Source organism: Ostrinia nubilalis, chromosome Z, assembly GCF_963855985.1.
Source record: "Ostrinia nubilalis chromosome Z, ilOstNubi1.1, whole genome shotgun sequence".
Taxonomy (NCBI): Eukaryota; Metazoa; Arthropoda; class Insecta; order Lepidoptera; family Crambidae; genus Ostrinia; species Ostrinia nubilalis.
In genome coordinates this window covers 19,896,102-19,917,680 of record NC_087119.1, presented here as the reverse complement: position 1 = coordinate 19,917,680, position 21,579 = coordinate 19,896,102, and the positions used below count along the sequence as shown (strand labels likewise).

At 37.1% G+C, this 21,579-nt stretch overlaps 1 protein-coding gene across 1 annotated transcript in view; it reads right to left on the bottom strand.

Moving 5' to 3' along the window:
* Window positions 1–21,579, bottom strand: part of LOC135086780 (adenylate cyclase type 6-like) — a 385,929-nt gene that overhangs the window by 93,866 nt on the left and 270,484 nt on the right. Inside the window, exons 9-12 of the mRNA XM_063981571.1 lie at window positions 20,684–20,841; window positions 19,496–19,616; window positions 12,960–13,116; window positions 11,269–11,418 (exon numbers count right to left, since the gene is read on the bottom strand). Coding sequence (XP_063837641.1) covers window positions 11,269–11,418; window positions 12,960–13,116; window positions 19,496–19,616; window positions 20,684–20,841 — 586 coding nt within the window. The remainder of the gene's footprint in view (window positions 1–11,268; window positions 11,419–12,959; window positions 13,117–19,495; window positions 19,617–20,683; window positions 20,842–21,579) is intronic.

Sequence of the window (21,579 nt, the reverse complement as noted above, 5' to 3'; positions counted from 1 at the left end):
TATGGAAGAACTTTAGTCTATTTACTTACTGGACACAATAAGTAAATAGACTAAAGTAAATACAACCCACTAAAAACATTCTGTAAAAAACTAGCCAAGTCTCGATGGAGCTGCTTGTTTATCTCTAAAAAGTAATGAAAACTAGACAAAGTCGTGCCAAGTCTATGGTTCCTTACTGCGATTTCTTTATTATTATAGTTAATGTTGTGTGACTTGGCCGTTGAACAATAGCAGAACGTAGCAGTAATTGAAAGCAAAGGCGACAGAACTAAGTGGTAGACGAACTATTTTGCTTGAGAGCCAATGGTAGACGAACATTTTTGCGTCATGTGTTTCAGTATATTTTTTTATTTATTTATGATAAGTAAGGTCATGAAAGATTTTGAGATACGTGGTTTACTTTCTTCTTAACTTTCTTAATTACTTTACCCAAATTCACTTCACTGTCTCCTGGCCTCCACGACACAGGCTTGCCTAGTGTGGAGTCCAACGTTATTATGTGAAAATATGTAATGATATTTTGGTAATAAACGATTTTATTTTATTTTATTTTATTATTACATAATTATCTTGTTTTTCATACTAGACGAACTATTTTGCATCGGGGCTCGTAATAATAACCAATATAACGCTAGAAGTATAATATTCGCCGTTCTGTTGTTTTTAGATGATTGGAGATGTTTTAGAGCGCTTTCACACTATAGTCTTTTTCACATAAGATGATCCGTATGACACTTCAAGGTTATCCATATTACGCATACTACATATTATGCAGAATATTTTTGAAAAAATATTTGTATTTTATTAGCAATATAATAAAAAAAAATAACTACCTTGTCTTGAAATATATAGTAAAATCTGAGTCTATTGATTATATTTTAATTAAATACGATGTAAAAATATTATTTATTTCATGTACGCAATGTGTGAAACGGAATAGATTTAGTGCTGGGGTATTTCTTGTATAATAAAATCGATTATTTCCGCGGTTCATTAATCGATTGCAGTGAATACTTAGTTATTAAAAACATCACAAAAATCAACTATATTTTTCGATTATTGACTTTAATAAACGCATTAAAAATAAATTAATGGTTTTTAATTTAAAGAAACAGAACCAGTACTTTTTAGGAATCGTTTTTTTGAGCATGAACCATGAAATTTGAATATTATCAATAAAAAATTGTTACAATAATATTTGTAATTGTAAAAAACATGTTTTTTGTTAAATAACACCTTTAAAAAATATTTCTCTAAAAGTAGGTTTTACTAACTCTTCGAAAAAAATCGATAGATAAATCGCTATGGTTTAGTTATGTGACATCTCTAAATCTTTCAAACTCGAAACGTCATACGGATCATCTTAGGTGAAAAAGACTATAGGGCGTTAGTAGCGCGAATGCAGCGCGGCAGCGGCGTTTTTATAATGTGAAGGCATGCATCCGCTGTCACACAGTATGAAATTTTCGGCAGCGCGTCTGTCGAGCGTTTGTCGCGCTGCTAAATCGCCTAAATGTGAAAGCGCTCTTAAAATGAAATAGCTGAATTTCATTATGCTATGAAAAATACTTAAATTTTATTGGAATAAGTAAGTATTAAGCTTATTAGACGAAAATAATTTGTAACAAAATATAAATTACTAAAACATAATTATCTAAAATTGATGTACTAAAATAAAAACAAGTTACAACAAAACTTCATCGCCGAATTCAGGGTTTACATCTTACTTTAACTTCAAAAAACGTCAAAAATCTGTCAAAATCCATACAAAGAGCACTGGTTATTGTAGTGTTTACGGTAGAAATAAGGTGGTGCAACTCAGCCTAAATGTGTGCTAAATGTGATAAACACGACACTTCATAAACGGGTTCCTGTGCGTTTACATGTTATTGTTACTTTGTTCTTGTGTGTTACATAAGAAACATTATCTTATTATTTAGTAGTAAACTGTTCTGTTAACGGTTGAGTTACTACATATTGATCACTATTCCGTACGGAGCTATAGAGTTCGAGTAATCCCTGAGGCAATATAAATTCTTCACGGCGAAACCCTTTTTCGGGTTCCGTAAAAAACAGAACCCTATTACTAAGACTCTACTGACATCTATCTGTCTGTCACTGATGATGTATTTCTCTTGCTTACAAATAGGCATTAAAACAGAATAAAATAAATATTTCAGAGGGGCTCCCATACAGCAAACGTGATTTGTTGCCGTTTTTAATTTAGGAACACACAAGTTTGTACGGAACCCTCAGTGCGCGAGTCCGATTCACACTTGGCCTGTTTTTCCGATTTATCGTAATACCAAGAAACATTTTAGTCTTAAACTCAATCTATATCACCTTGAACTACCGTTAACAAAACCACATCTCTCTAGGCAGGCTATACACCGTGTTACTTTGCATTCTTGCCATATTCACAGAGATAAAAGTAGGGAACAATACCTATTATTTAAGATAAACAAGAGACTCCCATAAAGAAAGTACACTAAGATTTTAGTAAATTTGGTTTTTCAGTACAAATTGGAATAAACCCATTTTGTCTCGCACGTTCTACAGGTGCAAGTGGAATAAACCTAGTGGGCGTGGCCTAGTTCTTAATTTTATGGCTCTGGGTACCAGCCTTTTTATCCAGTCATAATAATTATTTTAAAATACTCTTCAGTTGATTTCAGATTTTCCTTTCTACTTTACGGGCATAGGACCGTCAAAAATACGTAATAATTATTAGGGTTTTAATTAATTTTAACATTGTACCCTATTTTTACAAATTAATAAATTAAGTATGAAATGAAATCACCTTATTCACAATTAATTATTTATTTATAAGTTCCTACTTACAAAGTTTACGTACTGCGAAGCAAGTGTTCAAAGTGTCCTCCTTTCTGATGAAGGCACAGTCTAGCACGGCGAAGCGTAGGTTTTTCGCTTTAGTTTTCGCAACACATAAACGTTTTGTCTCACAGTTTCACTAAAACAATCCTTTCATGTAACAATGTAGCGTTTACACTGTTTATCTCTTCTGCGCATACCAGTCGTTTCAAGTCACTCCAAAAATCCATTGGTGTCAGGTCCGAGGATCGTGGTGGCCAAGCTACTGGACCACTCGTCCAATCCACTGTTCACCAAACGTAATTATTCGCGCACTTGACGTCCTTATTGTGGGGGAGCACCATCTTGCTGGTAGTAGAGCATTTGGTGTAACGCTAAGGGTACGTCATCAAGCATTTCGTCTAAGACGTCTTGCAGACACTCCAAGCACCATTTTGATTAAATTATTCGTTGTTTGAATACACTTCAGACATTTTTGTATTATTTATAACGTGATTTGTGATTGATGGATTTCTCAGTTTTTTACAAGTGTCAAAAAGACATTTTAAAGACAATAGATTGCAATAGATATTTAAAAATACAATAAAAAGTAAAAAAGTCTTCATCGCCATCGCCAACAAGTGATGTGCATGCGTTACGATAATTAGTGATGTGTTTAACAGATTGTCGATAAAATAAAATACTCAAGATTAAAAAAAAAAAATTCGGGCATTATTTTTTTACGGATTTGTGTTCAGTATCAGTAATATAGTAACCTCTGTAAATATGGCAAGAATGCAAAGTAACACCCTGTATTATTATCTGTCTGACTATAGAAGTCAGTGACTAAAGTTACATCGATTACGAGTAACACCCAGGTTTTGGTTGAGACCGCAAACACTTTAGGTTCTGACAGTTCAATCAGGTTTGCTTATTATAAGTGTTGCTTAATATAATTAAACATGTCATCAGAATGGCGGTGGTTTAGTTAAGCATGGATATTCGCGCTAATGTTTTGGTGTTGATTTTTCTAAACAGCTTAAAAAAATGTGGCGGAGTAGGTACTAAAGCAAAATGTTTTAAAATTAGGTACAACAAATTCAATAATAAAATTTTAAGCCGGTTAGGTATCGCCTTTTGTAGGTTGATTTTCCTGTCAAGACTGATAGCTTATAAGCGAAACAACTTTTGCGCAAATGGATCGGTCAAGTCAATGTACGCAAAGTTCCAAAAGTAGGCGTTATAACGTACGAAATTCGCGCTAGCTTGATGCTAAAAATACCTGGATGCCTCTCTAATTATTTTCTGTCTGTGATCGATCATTTTTACCTTGGCAAGAAACTTTCAGAGTTCATAATATGTATACCTATTGGGTACTATAAGACTAGCCTTGATATTCTATATTATATGTTAAAGGTCTAGCGTTTAACTAGTCGGCCGTTTGGTGTAGTGGTTCAGAACGGATTACTATGCCGAGAGGTCCCGGGTTCGATTCCCGGCCGGGCAGAAATTGAAATGATGAATTTTAATTTCTGTGACGGGTCTGGGTGATACTATGTATAATATGTATGTATTTAAAAAAAAAAGTATATAAGTAGTATATCCGTTAAGCTAGCACCCATATAACACAAGCATATTAATTGCTTACTTTGGGGCTAGATGGCGCTGTGTGAGATTGTTCAAAGATATTTAACTTAGTCAGTTCGTGACAGAGCATACAAATCTGAAGGAGTTCAATCATTTCACTTGACACCACGTCAAGTGGAAGGAATGAAGGAGTTCTGCAGTCTCGCTGACATTTGACCGTCACAAAACACCCTTCCGTGCCGCTCCCATACCTCAGGCACTGAAGCAGTTCAGTGCTAGACCTATAGTGAATTATGTTAAGACACAGAGACTATTGGCTCTGTGCACGATTACAGCGCCAACTAGCGTCCACAACTTTGTGGGCTCTGTCACATTGACATTTAGGTCGTCTATTTGTGAAAAAATATCGAAATGAAAAAATAACAAATATTTTCGACTAATAAATTGTTGTGATACCTACCACGATTTGGGTGGAAAAAAGGGTTTGAAATCATTTTGGTCATTCAAATCAAATGAGGTAAGTCCAAAAAGTGTGTTTAATTTTGATTGTGTCAGGGTTTGTTTACTTCATTTATAGTTGTAGTTTTACAGTAAAACGAAAAGAAAAAGCTACTTTAACGGTTTCATTATATAACAGTAAATATATTTAAATGTTCCTGTATCGCTAGTAATAAATTAAATATCGTTTTCAGATCGAAATGAGTATTGTTTTGAAGACCGGGTTTGTGAGTGTTACAATATCAAATTCCAACCACAAACCGTATTTAAAGGAAAGTTGTTGGTATTGGCTGGACAAGTCCGAGATGTAGAAGAATTAAGAACAAAACAAGGGCAGAGTTCAATAATTCACGCTCTCATCATAAGGCAAACATCTGTGCACAACAACTACTGTGACTCATTTTTGTACTACCACGTTGTATAGTCTAGTTATTTCCAAATTGTAAACGGCTATTAAACCAGCCTTATCGAAATACAGTCCACTCTTTTATTTAACTTCCCAGTAGGACCCTTTTCATGCGATTAATGAATGATATTAAAATGTATTAAGTAGAATCGCTTTGCCATTGACAGATACATCTGATGACAGAGCTTACATTATTTCTACTTTTGACCACCATGAGCGCTGCGATAGATTATGTTACCCCCACCTAGTACTTCGCACCCAGCGAATAGTGCTCGGTCGTCTTAATATCAAATTACCATATTACACGCGCAATCATAACATCGACAAGAACTTATACCAATAACAGATCATCGCGAACTTAAAGTTATGTTTGTGAATACTTCGTCTTGTTTCTGTCTTTTCAGTTCATTTTTACGCAGTTATATTTGTTTTTTTTTTTACATAATAAAATAAGTTATGTTTGTAATTATCAAGAAGTTGCAGTCGTCATGTCGATACCCCCTTCCTCGTAAGAAATATCCGTTCAGGAAATTGGACGATTCAATTTGGATCAGACGAACCTTGCGATTCTATATCCTGTATGTAAATTAGCCTAACGTTAACTTGAATAAATATTTCTCTGAAGATGATATTGAATTGATGTAAAAGTTCTTTGAAGGCTCGCCTTTCAACTTTTATTCTAATGGCGATTTGCGAAATGAAATATTTTTTTAGGATTAAGAAACAGACCTTAATCTTAGTTACTTATCATCTTATCACTTTAGATTTATTTATGCAATAAAACTTTATCATTTTTCTCGACACCTTTAACATTTTTAAAACGTAATAAAGTATCAAGTCCACACAAAGTATAGTCACATACACGGTTGATAAATAAAAAATAGACACATCTATAGACGACATTTTAAGATGGTCTTGCTTCTTACAGATATATCAATGACAATTGATGGCGCTTTTTAGACACGTCTTATTTATTTATTGAAATTTATTTTGTCACAGATCGTCATAAATTATAGCCTATATGTTATTCTGGGTTATAAACAATAAAACTGTAAAGTTTCATCAAAATCCGTTCAGTTTTTTTTGCGTGAAAGAGTAACAAACATGTTGACATCCAGACATCCATACAAACTTTCGCGTTTATAATAAGTATTAGTAAGATTCTAATCTACAATATGCAGAATTTCTAATGGCTTAAGTTGTTAGCCGAGGATACAAATATCGTAATATAGAGCTCGCATGAATTTTCTAGTGAGGTATATTTTTGTTGGGACCACCAAGTTATTGCACTTGCAGATCCGTCACATTAGTGGGCAAAGTTAACAAGATCTTTCGATCCGCTTTTCCTTCTTTTATTTTTTTAACTTTTGAACTAGTTTGTTAAGTTTTAATATTTTATTTTGATAGCCCATGCCTTCTGAAACAAACAAATTCTAGGTCGAAAAATGTTCTCATTTGTAGAACTGGCGCGAGAAAAAGAAATCGCAAGTGACAATTTTATAAAAATAAAAAAAACTCGAAAAACCGTGATATTTTTACTAAGTTCAAAATTTGATATTATAGAGAACATGGCAAGGCCTGTGAATAGTTACTGGGTTACCCATTGTTTTTTGGATATCCTGTATATCGAGTTACAGAGCTCGCATGAATTTTCTAGTCCTATCCTACTAATCCTACTAATATTATAAATGCGAAAGTTTGGATGTCTGGATGTCTGGATGTCTGGATGTCTGAATGTCTGGATGTCTGGATGTCATGATGTCTGGATGTCTCTTTCACGCAAAAACTACTGAACGGATTTTGTTGAAACCTTACAGTATTATTGTTTATAACCCAGATTAACATATTTATGACGATATGTGACAAATAAATTTCAACAAATAAATAAGACGTGTCTAAAAAGCACCATCTATCGTCATTGGTTAAAATCTACAGCGCTGGACAAACTACTGTTTTTGACGTTCGTAAATATTCATGCGAGGGAAGCCGTGAAAAGCCATCTATCAACATGATATCTAACGGGGGTAAAACGAGCTCCACGCGTACGAAGTAGCGGGCGGCCGCTAGTGAGGTATATTTTTGTGGAACCACCAGGATTATTGCACTTGCAGATCCGTCGCGTCAGTGAGCAAAGTTAACAAGACCCGCGATCCGCTTTGCAGAAAACGTAGGGATGTTACAGCTATAAGGGCCCTCGCCCAGCGCGACTTTTTGCAGTGATGCTGTCGTGCGTTTCGTAAACGAGCGACAGCATCGCTGTTGTTGTTGTTCTGTAGTGCGTTGCAAATGCGACTAAGGGTGAGGCCCCATTAGTCCGTTGCGCTGCGTCGCGTCATAAAAATATATGGTAAACGTCGCAGCGTCGACTAACGCGCTAAACAGCGCGACTGTATCAATGCAAACGCGCGACCGTGTCGAACTACAGGAGTGAACGGAGGGAGGTTTACTGAATCGCGTTTGCATCGCGACATAAGCGCGACAGTATTGACAGGCACACAACTAGCGACCGCATTGCGACTGTATCGATGCGAAAGCGCGACAGAATCGCTACAAAAAGTCGTCGTGGGCGAGGGCCCTAAGAGTTTTAGCTTGGTTATCTTTTTATAGCAAAAAGTTAAATGTTAATGTTATCCACCAGTTTGCAGTTTGTCAATGTTTTATTGACCCGCAAAAATAGTTTAGGAAAATGAAACGTCGATTATAAATAACTATTCTTATAGAATACTAATGAAAGCGATGAAAAACTGCTTTCATACAAAAAGATGTTGTAGATTTTTTTTTTTGGTCCAAGTCACTGATCCCAAAAATAAATAAAAAACATAATTAAAATTACTAGCAGTAAAAGCTGCGGTAAAAGGAACACTGTAGTACAATATTAATGAAGGTACGAGTACTTAATTGCTGTTAAATGACACATCCTCATGAATGTAACGCTCGTATTCACAAACGATGCGTGCTTAAGTGAAGCAGCAAATCGAACGCACAGCCTTGAATAGAGCTTCGTGATTGGTTCATGTATCGCCCTGTGCGTCCACGCGCACTGTGCGATCTCATAGTAACGTTTGTGAATACGGGCGTAAGTCTCTATCAATTTTTGACTCCATCGAAAAAACTCAAATCTCCTAACCAGCCTAGTAATTGTTATTCAGTGTTTTGAATACTATGCAAATTAAGACAAACAAGTTCCGTACACATCGGAGCGTTAAAGCTTTGTTGCAAAAACGTACACTGCCTCGCTGAAAAGAGCACGCGATCCAGAACTTTAAGCTCATGCTAATAACGTTAATTTATGCTTGTCAACAGTGGATTTTAACGGCTTAGTACTAACATAAACACAAATTTTTTAACAGTGCAGGACGTTGCAACTTTTGTTAAGGACTTAGGCCAAGTTCCACCACCTTTGACCGTAACTGTAACGATAACCGGTTTTTTTGTATGGAGTTTGACAGATTTTTGACGTTTGTCAAAGTTAAAGTAAGATGGTGCAACTCAGCCTTAGTAAATAGTATTTTTAAATTGTATCAAACCGATTTCGAACCTTATTTATTATGGGTAACAAATACCTTATTTTATGTAGCGAAGTATTTAAATTATCACAAGCAGAGTAACATTTAGTTAATCCGCTCTATAAACTTGCTATAATCTTGGCCATGTCATTACCACAAGATGTAAGAGAACATTTTATGGAGGTGTAGTAGGCCTAAAATACTTGTCATGTGTCAAACTACAACAAACATAATAGCATGCATTCATAAAGGTATTAAGGCCAGTAGAATTAAACACAAAAATTGATTAAATCGGAAATAATTCCTACAAAAGATTTTTTTGCTTTAATGGCTTCATTGGTTGCCCATTAAGACTCTCCTAAGTTTTCGACTTCGACGGAGTTGTGCTTAAGTGGTGGGGGCCCCCGAAAGGGGCGATTTTCGGTTTTCCGGTTATACCGCGTAAAGGACTTACCCTATCGAAAAGTGGTCTTCATGACGGTTAAAGGGCACTTAATCCTGCATTGAATAAGACCAAATTCATATGTTTTGGACAAACCGTTCTCGCGCTAAAGTTCGGCAAAGTAGAAAATATACGTATAATTAATGACCCTCTCCACGTCCAATGGCTTGTTAACCACATGCTTCCAAGCCTTGTAAAGGGTCGCCTTAACCAGTGTAACCCTAACAAGGCTCACGAGTTTGATTCGCTTATCCTTGTTCGTCCCAGCCGTTCCTTAACTGCGGTTGCTGCACCTCTTCCTGGCACTCTCCTGAACGACTCTGTGTTACCTAATGTGGCTGCCCCTCTTCCTTGTACCCTCCTGTACGATTTCATTGCTTAGCCATATGCCTGGTCCAAGGTTCGACGCCACAAAATTAACTTCGTACGAGTGAAAATAGTTTAAATACTATTTCCCGTGCTTGCAACATTTTTCTTTACTGCTTCGCCTCTATTAGTCGTAGAGTGATTGTATATATCCTATAGCCTTCCTCAATGTATGAGCTATTCAACACAAAAATAATGATTTCAATCAAACTAGTAATTTCTTAAGATTAGCGCGTTCAAACAAACAAACAAAAAACTCTTCAGCGTTTTAATATGAACTTGTTGTTGTTGATTTTTGGCGTCGAACCTTAGACCAGGCATACGGCTAGGCAACGTAGTCATGCAGGAGGATACAAGGAAGAGGGGCAGCCACAGTAGGTAACACAGAGTCGTTCAGGTGAGTGCCAGGAAGAGGTGCAGCAACCGCAGTTAAGGAACGGCTGGGACGAACAAGGATAGGCGCATCAAGCTCGTAAGCCTTGATAGGGTTACACTGGTTGAGGTGGCCCTTTTCAAGACTTGGAAGCCTGTGGGTAACAAACCATTGGACGTGGAGAGGGTCATTAATTATACGTATATTTTCTACTTTGCCGAACTTTAGCGCGAGAACGGTTTGTCCAAAACATATGAATTTGGTCTTATTCAATGCAGGATTAAGTGCCCTTCAACCGTCATGAAGACCACTTTTTGATAGGGTAAGTCCTTTACGCGGTATAACCGGAAAACCGAAAAAATGCCCCTTTCGGGGGCCCCCACCACTTAAGCACAACTCCGTCGAAGTCGAAAACTTAGGAGAGTCTTAATGGGCAACCAATGAAGCCATTAAAACAATAAAATCTTTTGTAGGAATTATTTCCGATTTAAAAGCTAATTCTACTGGACTATATCTGTATCTGTTGAAACAAATTGAAAGAATCGATTATAAGTTAATTTAAGGCGCTTTACATAATGTGGAAGCCGACGATATGTCGGTAACAAACTATCGTCAGCGTAGATTTCTTTCTATCACAAAAAAAATGTACAAATACAACGTATTTATTCATCTTAATCATAGATAAATTGGTTTGAAAAGTAGATGCAGAGATTGCCTCTTCAATTCAAGGTAACAAAATTTACGCCTTTTTTCTAAAATCTAAACGAATCGTGTGAGCGGGTCAGTAGCTTCAATGTGTGTAAAGCGCTTTACACCAAATCCACTGATAATGACTCCTGTTGTACATGATCGTGACATTCGTACTCTAATGATCACATTCATTCATCGGCACAATTCCGCCATTCCACGTCATCAATATGTCGTGTCATGTGACGCGACAGATAACATTAACGGTTTTTAGGCTGCGTTTCCACCAGAGATGTGCGAGGATGCGTAGCGAGGGATGTGTTTGTAAACAACCAATAGATTTGCTTTATTTACCTTCCCTGAGTCAGCACAGCTTTGGTGAAAACGGCTTAGCGGAGCTAGATTTTTCCGTATACAAAACAAACGAGGTATGTGTGCGAGTTATGTGTTGCGAGGTTTGCGCATACTGTATCAGCAAGTCCATAGACGGAGTTTGTTCTTTTCGATTGTCTCTTGTTTTTTTCCTCTTCACACTCTTCTTTTTACCCTAAAACCAAGTAGGGGAACCTAAAATAAATTTAATATTACACACCTGTTGCTGGTTCTCCCTCTGCGTGACCAGTCGGGCCTCAACACAGTCCCGGGTCTCGAGGAAGGCCCGGCGCTGGGCCAGCTCGCGGGGGTGGTGGGTCATGATGCCTGCCAGGTTGCAGGCCACCAGGGTACTGATTACGGAGATGAGCTGCCAAATAACATTTGATTAGGGACGAGAAAAACACAATGTGCAATCCAAACTTGTGTCAACATAAGCGTACCCTATTTTTGGCCCACCAGGGGACCAGTTTCATCCATAATGGCGCATCCACACACGCCGCCGCCGGCTTATGCCGCCGGGTTTGCCGCCGGCTTTCAAAATGCCTTGTCAGTGTGCCGTCCTGGCCGTCGGGTTGGCCGCCGGCCGTGCCGCTCGGCATGTGTGGATGCGCCATTAGGCAGGACCCTGCCTAAATGGGGGGAACCCCCACTCTTAGCATCAGATCAGCGAAGAGAAGTATGCAATCCCTGTTCGTGTTAACATGGGCGTACTTAAAAGCAGATTTTTAGGCATTTATTGTGAGTATTTGTGAGTACTTCGTTTGTAGGCCAGCCCCTGTGATCCAGGATAAAAGCAAATTTTTTAGACGAGTCCCTTGTTCTTAGAAGCTTGATTATAATTTTCGTGTATTTACATGTACTCCCATGTGTGTCATCACTGTCATCCATCATCAATCATCAAGAAAGGATTGTGCATCTTCATGAAATTATGTAGTATCGTGATGCATGTTGACACTTATTAAGATCGTAATAGGAAACTGAATTAGATTACAACATAAATAATTGTCACAAGGTTGTGCCTAGCCACAGTTATGCTTCAACTTAGTGGCTGAACAGGTTAATAATAACTTGTTATGATATTGGCCAGCGGCGGATATACCGCAAATGTAATACTAAACAAGTGCGGCTAAAAACTGGCCTGTAAGTTTGTCTCGCAAACAGCGGTGCATGCCTTAATAAATATTGTGATAAAAAGCAACATAAGCAACTACACTATTTTTACAAGTTTTCTAACCACTAAGCCTGTTTCAACTACAGTGGCCTATAGTTCGTTCGTTGAAAACCCAACCAATGAAGGTATCAATTTTCTATAACAGCAAACCATTGTCTACTATTAAAGAAAAAAAGCAGACATAATAATATTATGTCTGTAACATGTTCCTATTAAATATTTTGTTCATCCATCCATCCTCACAAACTCACACTTGTTATATCCTGCTGCTTTCATGTACAGTCAGTGTCAAATAATGTGTGGTATTGTGGTGAGCCCACTCGTAAAACAAGCTTATTTAGCTTAACACAAGGGGCTTATGGGACTAATTAGTGATTTGGGCAAAACGAATTTCTAATATAATCTTTAAAAATAAAAATAGTTCGTGACATCCAAAGTAGCTAAAAAGTTTGCAACACGTTTTTGTTTCAATAGCAATAAGGTTGTATTATAAACTTTTTGGACACTTTGGGTGTCATGAACTATTTGAAGCTGACTGTGCCTACTAGTTACACTATCGCCACTTCAATTAGTGTTAGCTTACACACAACCCACGCACAAATCGATTGTAGCGCTAGAAAAGAAAACGTTTCAAAAAATAAATAAACGTTTAAAATTAAAAAAAAATCTACATTCAACCGTGCATAAGCAAAGCTACTTTTCAGGCAAAATCAAGGGAGAATTTTCTACATATTTACCTCAAGGGCAGAGATCCTTCCCATGAAGATACGGGCTCCAATATTGATGGCGGCTAGGGCAAATCCACCGAGGGAGGCCTCATGGAGGCGTAGGGGCAGCGTCGCGTACACAATGTACGTGAAAAGCGCGCATGTGCCCGTGCTCATGTCAAGCCCCCTGTGTACAAATATCATGATTTTTACAACAGTTTGTATTGGTGTTTTCTATCTATACTAATATTATAAAGCTGAAGAATTTGTTTGTTTGCTTGAACGCGCTACTCTCAGGAACTGCTGGTCCCATTTGAAAAATATATCCAATTTATCGAGGAAGACTGTAGGCTATACAGTCGTAACATCACCCTACAGCCAATAGAGGCGGAGCAGTAAAGAAAATCTAAAAGCTAGTGTACCTATATGTACCTATGTACATATATGTAGGAGCACGACTCGCTTTTATTTACTAGGATGCGGACCAAATGTCTCTCTGTACTCTCCACACTGGCCAGACAGACTTCTATTTCTATGTGTAAATGTAGATAGGTATGTATTGTATACCCATAATACAAGCTTTGTAGTTCGGGACTAGAGTATGTACAAGAATTTTCAAGAAATTCCATGAATATTGAAGAAGAGAACATTTTACTATTTATTATGTTTTATGTAATGTAAAATACTTTAAAATGACATTTGTAATACGAGTTTACCTCTTACAATTTTCAAACAATACCCAAACTACAAAATTCATTAAACAAACCATAAACAAATATAATTTGTCGCAAGGTTCGATAGCCACTATAGATTAACCATAGTGCCTTGACGCCCAAGCTTATGATATCGGCCGCGGTAGAACCATAAATGCATAGAACAAGTATGGGGGTGAGTCTGGCCTTTGCAAAAATGCATGTAGAGTCGTCAAAAGACTCCTCAGCTGGTTTTATGCTTTTTACTACTAATGAAAATAACAACTACATTTGAAACACTAAACAACATAAACTAAAAACGAAATTTATTTCCAAATACAGTATGAAGTTTGTCATTTCGAGGACAGTTGATCTGCTGGCGAGCTCACATCTAAATCTTAGAGCTTAAGTTTCCTTTAAAGTTTAGGAAATGACTTTCAATAAAGTACTAAACATTTTCAAAATATAGCGTCGGCTAAGTTTTTTTTTTTTTTTTTTTCATTTTATCTTTTTTGTCTGTTTCATATCGTTTTCCCACATTTTGTTTTGTATGTTTTTCATATGTATATTCAAATGATGGGCAAAGCTACAAAATTAAAACGAATGTCTGGGCGAAAGTTCCGAATTCTGAATGCATATCGAAATCCCTAACAGTAACTCCGACTAAACTCTGAGTAATAAGTTAGTTTGGAGTAAAATAATTAACAAACGGATGCGAATTTCACGGAATGTGTTAGGTACATCTCGATGGGTGCCTGGAATAAAGCCGCAATAGCCATAGCAGCAGTTTTCCGATTAAGCGATTTTCGTAATCTGGGGGTCCCTATACACCTTGTGATTTTTTTTCAGAATTTTATCTTTGAAACTGGCTGATTTACCAAAAGCACTATGGATATTGAATCGTTATTCCCGGAAATTTGTTTACCAGAATAATCGTGGCATGTTCAATGTTAAAAGTTTTATTTCAAACTTCTACAAGTAACGGCCATTGCGGCTTTGTTCCCCGAAACAAACTATGTGTACCAAGTCACAATAAACATTACCTACTTGTACAATTTCTTTAAACTTTCTTAAGTAATAATACTTCATGGTGTTCTTCTATACAATAAAAATATGTTGATTGGATTTACATTAAGCAATGCTGTGTACCTACCTGACAACTGCTGGAACACAGTAAATGCTGTCAACATTATTGTTATGGCGACAGACTTAGGAAGATAAAGGGGACTTAGGAAGAGAAGAAGGAGGGATATTTGGTTTATGTTCATTAAAGCTTATTTATAATAACAATATGTTTCGGCATTGGAGGTAGGAAGCCATAGTTTCTCTGTAGTTGAAGTTTCCTTCTACCTTGAGCCTGATCACAGTTTCCACCAGGTGTGATAAAGGGCAAAAGCTTCCTTGCTGAGAATAAAAACATGTTCTGTTCAGTTATTGTCTCTAAATCTGTTCTACGTAATGTAAAGTTAGAAGATTGCCCATATTAATTCAATTTAAGAAAGTCAAAAACATTCAGCGACTTACCACTTTAGTGGAGCGATTACAAAAATAGTGGCCTATTAAGTAAGTAACATGTTTTTTGTATTATTATGAATGTCCAGAAAACTGCGCAGTTTTTAAAATTATTTTAGACCTATGAAAGTTCTCATTTTTTATTATTTAAACATTTAAGTTGAAATTTTGAGAATGTTCTGCTAAAAGCATTTTTTTAATGTTTCTAGCAAAAATTTTGAATCTTGCATCAAAGATAGGAAGGTGAATATTTTTTTCAAACATTTGCAATTAATAGCGATTTATTGTCAAAATAAAGAAATCTGAGATAAGTCAACCCGAAATAAAGATAAGTTTTTTTAAAGCCTACTAGGTCATGAAATTGAAAAAAAGTTACAAAATTATTGATAACTTCTAAACTACGAAAAAGCCGCGGGCAAAAGCGTGTAATATTATAATATTATCATTATGTACTAATGAATTCCACTACTTTATATAAAGATATTAACGAAACACTCTAGATATTCAACTTTGTACTCATTTCGATACGGACCATATGAACATAATAATGTACACAGCATTCACCAGTACATTTTCCAAGTCGATCATTAAATTCAAGCAAACCGCTATTACTGTATTCGCCATACATCCTTCAGATCAGCGCACAACGCTGCAATGCACTATTGCTGTATGATTACTTTTGCACTTTTTACCGGAATAAAACCACAATGGACTCTTACGAAACCGACTTTCAATGTATGAAGCGGCAATATGTATTTCTACCTTTTTTAAGGTATATTCTAAGCACTATAACCTTATGCACATTATATGTTACTCCAGAAAAAATAACGCATCGTTTGATATACAAACCATTTGGATACGCCTCGTAGTTTAGTTATTATTAAAAAATTTCACTAAATCTCTTCTCCTGTAAAATTGTGTTTTAAATTATTCAATCGACAATTGCGGCTTTATTCCAGGCACCCATCGATCTGTAAGTTTAACATACGAGTTGGCTTCAATTATTTTCATTTTATGAAATAACATTTACTTTGTTGGGGCGTCCAATTGCTAACTCATTCAATTTCCTGTATACATGCCATTTGCTTAGACTGAAACTTTTAATTACACTAACTTACAACTACACTATTTATTTACACAATACAATTTATAAATGGATACTGAATAAAAGTATGAAAGTTTTTGTAAAATAGTGGTTGTTCAATGAGTGCCATGACAGTATCCTCAAAATGAACTGGTTTTTAAATAGCGATATTTTTATACTTACAGCCTCAAATGCTTGTTACCAGCATATCATAATTACACACAGTAAGCGACTGCGCACACTGAGCGACAATGAGGATCAGTACTGTTGTAGAAAATTCAATAAAACTAGTACCTATCTACGTTAATCTTTAAGACATAAGAAAGATATATCTTTTTAAATTATCCAAATCGGACCATTACTTACGAAGATATAATTACGAAGATGTAATAAACATAGGCCGTTTTTGCCGCTAAAAGTCAACGTACGCAGGGCCGCGTGACGTCACTATATCCGAATCGAGCGCAGCCGGCGTACTATTGGGATGGAAAATATTTTTTTCCAGCTAAACTATCAGTTTTAGAAAAAAACTTTTAATAACATTTATTCATCAAAATAAAGTAACCTATCGACCAGTAATTTAAAAAAATAAAAATTGTGAAAAATAAGTATCGCTATGTCCAAAAACCACATTTTTATAGGATTCGATGGAATGCGGAGACGCAGTAGGGGTGAGTGTAACTTTATGATTGTTTGTATTGAACATAATAATACATAATATGAGTGCTAATACCCAGTTTCTGGCCTAGGGGGGGGGGATAAGTCATACCCGGCTTATAGCCTGGGGGGAGGGGCAAGCCTTACCCAGCCTTCTGGCCTTGGTAAGAGGGGGGGAGAGGCAAGTCATACCCAGTTTCTGGCCTGGGGGGGGGATTAGTCATACCCAGCTTCTGGCCGAGGGGGAGTCATACCTAGCTTATGCTTATGGACTGGGGGGAGGGGCTAGCCTTACCCAGCTTCTGGCCTGGGGGGAAGTCATGCCCAGCTTATGACCTGGGGAGAGGAGAGGGACGGGGGAGTCATACCCAGCTTGTAGGCTAAGATTAAATAGATTTCCAGGAGGGAGCAGCTGGCCCGCCCATGGGAACGGCGAATAGATAGGTAGGTACGTAGGTTTAACTCAGAAAAACTAAATAACAGGTAGGTATTGCGTGTACATCGAAATGATCTTCATAGCAATGTCTTGTAGCCTAGGCAGAGTGTATCTGCCTCAGCTATACTTATTGTTAGAAGTAAATAAATTAATATTTATACATTTGTATATTTTACTTGGACGAAGATATGACTCTAACAACACTTATGAACACTTTTTGTGGGAAATTATAATTATAAAATTATAATTATTGAGATGCGACTCTAAACGCTAAAAATTTAATAACTTTTTGTGGGGTTGAGTTTTTCGGCTGACAAGCGGGGTGAAGGGCTCCAAATAACAACACCGCGTTGTGATGCAAAAATGGGGTACTTTATTGCAAAGTACGGGGCAGGTACAAAAATGAGGTGCGGGCGCAGTGTTGCCAACCCGAATTTTAGAAAATTGGTAGATTATGTGCCAATTGTTGGTAGAAGTTGGTAGAATGTAAAATGCAAAATTGGTAGATCTACCACCTCAACTTAGAAAAAAAATTAAGATTCATAAAACCATGGAATAGAAAGTCACCTTTCACATATGCTACATGCTTTAAACTATTTGCATGTTTATTTAAAATAAATCTTCCACCGGCACACTTTAGATCACACCTACATGATTTACAATAAAAATATCCTTCACCCTTAGTACTTTCTTGAAGCCAACCTGCAAATTCCTTATCTTTCTCCCATAATTTTGAATATTTCGCAACATAGCAAGCTTAACACACACACACACACACACACAATCCAAATGACACACAGATCATCACAGATGAGAGAGAAATAAATAATTACCACAGATTTTTTTATAAACTTGGCTTCACACGTTTGGGCCACAGACTAAGTAGTAAGAAGAGAACAGGGTGGCTAATGAGGGCTATCGTTTTTATACTTAACAGTTGGCACCCCTGGCGATTGACAGGACCTTACTCTACAGTGGCGCCAACTGGTGAGCGCTAAAACGATAGCCTTATTGTCGGGTTATAGACGCGACATTGTGGTGATATGTGAAAATTAAAAAAATAGGTAGATTTTAGGTCTAGGGTGGTAGATAGGTAGACTGAAGTGAAAAGTGGTAGATCTACCAAAAAGTTGGTAGATATGGCATCACTGTGCGGGCGTCTCCCGTCCGTAGACCAATTCCCGCAAGGACGTTGGACACAGACGCGGGAGAATCGCTGGCAATTTGTAATTAGGCGTTCGGAAGTCCCAATCTGTGATTCCCCTAAAGAATGTCACAGTCGGATGCAACCTTGGCTTCTTACTTACGACTCACAAAACTTACAATATTCAACATAATCGTCGGAAGGTCTTTAAGGGAAAAAAAATCTGGACACCGCGGTGTAGAAATCGACTCTCAATGTGCTAGTGTCATCTAGCGGCGAGCGGCGCAAACATTTCCTAGACTGAATAGATCTTGCAATAAGCACGGTGATCCGCGGTGGCTTGGTAATGCAGGCGAACATCACGAGATGGCGCTAGTAGTATTGATTGATAAATGTGACGTTGTTACACACTTTATTTGAATAAATCGCCAAATATACCACCGCGGAGACCCTAATCGCGTCTCTGCGTTCCATTGAATCGTATGAGCGTATGGATTTTTTTCCGATATTTTTCACAATTTCTATTTTAAAAAATTACCTATCGATAGCTTACTTTATTTTGATGAATAAATGTCATAACAAGTTTTTCTCTAAAACTGATAGTTTGGCTAGAAAAATATTTTCTATCCACGCAGTACGCTGGCAGCGTTCGGATGGGATATAGTGACGTCATCGGTCCCGCGCCGGGCGGTCAGTAAACTTTTTTAGTAATTTGGCCATAACTTCGTCAATTTTTGTCGTAGAACAAAAATTTTTGGACTGTATATTAAGGATTTCTTAGACCTATAAATCTGCATTCACAGCTAAAAATCGAAATGATCCTCATTGCGGCGACTAGACGTGGGCCACCAGAAGCTCACGCACGGTTTTCATATTATATTTAGCTTGTCGTCGTGACAGAGTCGCGGAGTCGCGACGACAACTAATATATGAGATTGACTGTCTGTCGTCCAGTGTGCGCTGTTGCTAATAGTAAATAACTTTTCAAGATTTCATAGCAATACATAAAGTAAAATAAATACATAGTTTCATAAGGCTCACCTCAGCACAGCCGCTGCCGCAAAAGAAATCTCAATCAGAACGAACGTCACAAGTACAACATACGAGATGATCAGGAGGTAGATCTCGTTCATCGCCGGTCGGCTCAGGCATGCCAGGAGGCCTGGTGACAAAAACCACATCATGTAAGTATAGATGACACAATGCAAACATAAACACGGTAAACAGTGGCATCATTATACAAATACAATGAGGCCGTTTGTAGACATCCGTTTTTACACCGGACGACGGACCGTCAAAAAACGGATATCCTTTGTTTGCTGTCATTTTTCTCCCCTGACCTAAGTCTGATTCATGTGCACACGTTCATTATAAACCATACACTACCGCTGAAAAAATCGGGTCGTTGTCCGGTCAAAAAAAACGGATGTTTACAAGCAGCCTGAGGTAAAATAATAACAGATCTCATAAAATTAGATCGTCATAATAGCTCTCCAATGGCGAATATGGTGCAGACAATTAAAATTATTTTTTCTTTTAAAACAGTGATTTGAAATTAAGTCTTTAAGATTTGAAATTGACTTTCAAAAAAGTCATGAGCTGATTTTGATGAGAAAATAATAAAAAAGTTGTTTCTTTTGTAAAATAGCGCTGCACTGCAGCCACCACATACACATTTTGGACACTATAAGTGTCCAAAATGTGTATGTGGTGGCTGCAGTGCAGCGCTATTAAAAATCTAAAAAGTTTAGTGTAAAGTATCATAATAATTGTAGCTCAAGCACGTCAGAGTGCTTAAAAAAATAAAATGAATAAAATAAATTAGAAAAAAGAAAGTTTCTGTCGCAAGACTTTAAAGGACCACAATAGAACTAATAAAGTTACTATAGTGGGGCTCTGTTGCTTGCTTTAATTTTGGCCAGAATAGTCATGAACTCGTACATAGAACAAGCACACGTAGTTGTACTGGCCGGAAACTAGTACTGCTTCTTTGGCTAATTTTACACTATGAATGACCGAATATACAGAATCCGTACTCAAAGGTTAGGTTATGTTAGGTTAGAATCTTTTTTGTTTGAAGATCTTTAATTAAATGTATGATGATTCTTTGTACGTAGTTCTGTCTTGGGTTTAATGCTTATCTTTAGAGCACAAGGTAGCAGAGCCATTATGTAAATCCTTTGAGTAAGGTGTTATTCGTTCTTCGGCCATAGTTATGATAAAACTTACATCCATAAGTGACCGAGGCGAGGCCCAAGGTGACGATGTTGACAATGTGGGCGAGCTTCTCCTTCTCGTAGTATTGGATCTTGATAGCATCAGTCATATTTTTCAATAGGAATTCCGGAGAGTCAGAGAAATTGAAGGCCTGCATATCCGGAGAATATCTGCAGACGAAAATATATGTTTATTTACTTGAACTTGTACCCAACTCAAAAAAGTTCCAATTGGTCAAGCGTGTTTTAACCACACCATTTGGTTCTGATTTTCCTATAAAATTAAATGCAAAAGTATCACTATGTGCTTTGTAATTGACAAGTTGGGCACTAAATCTACACAACAGATTCAAACAACACTTTGATCAGAACACAGTGTACTCAGGCGCGTTTCCGTTAAAATTGTGTTATGTAGCCAAGTGAGGGAAAAGTCAATCAAACGGATCACTTCATTTTCCTAGCCTTGCTTAGAGCAACTCTGGTTGTAAGTAGAATAGCACAGTGAGTTTATACATGTAAAGCAAGCAAGAGATGTGTGCGGGAGAAGGGGATAAGAAATGCATTCGAGTTGAATTCGACATAATAAGGGATGGATGTTTTGCACGTCTTTTTCTTGTACAAATTAGTCCACAAAGCAACTTGTCAGATTTTTACAGAAACAGTTTTTTTTTTATTAGAATGGAAATTAATGCTAGATTTGTGTGTAACTTCTGGGTATTTATTTTAAATGACTTATGGGTTAACCTTTAACCCTCCGTGTACGAGGTGACTAAAAGTTACGTCCCGTACCAGGTGGGGTATGACACACCCCAATATACAAAGTGATAAAATTTTCATTCAACATTTTTTTAGGTGGAATTTAATATTTAATATTGATTATTTACGTATGCTAATTAGGTTTAAGAAATG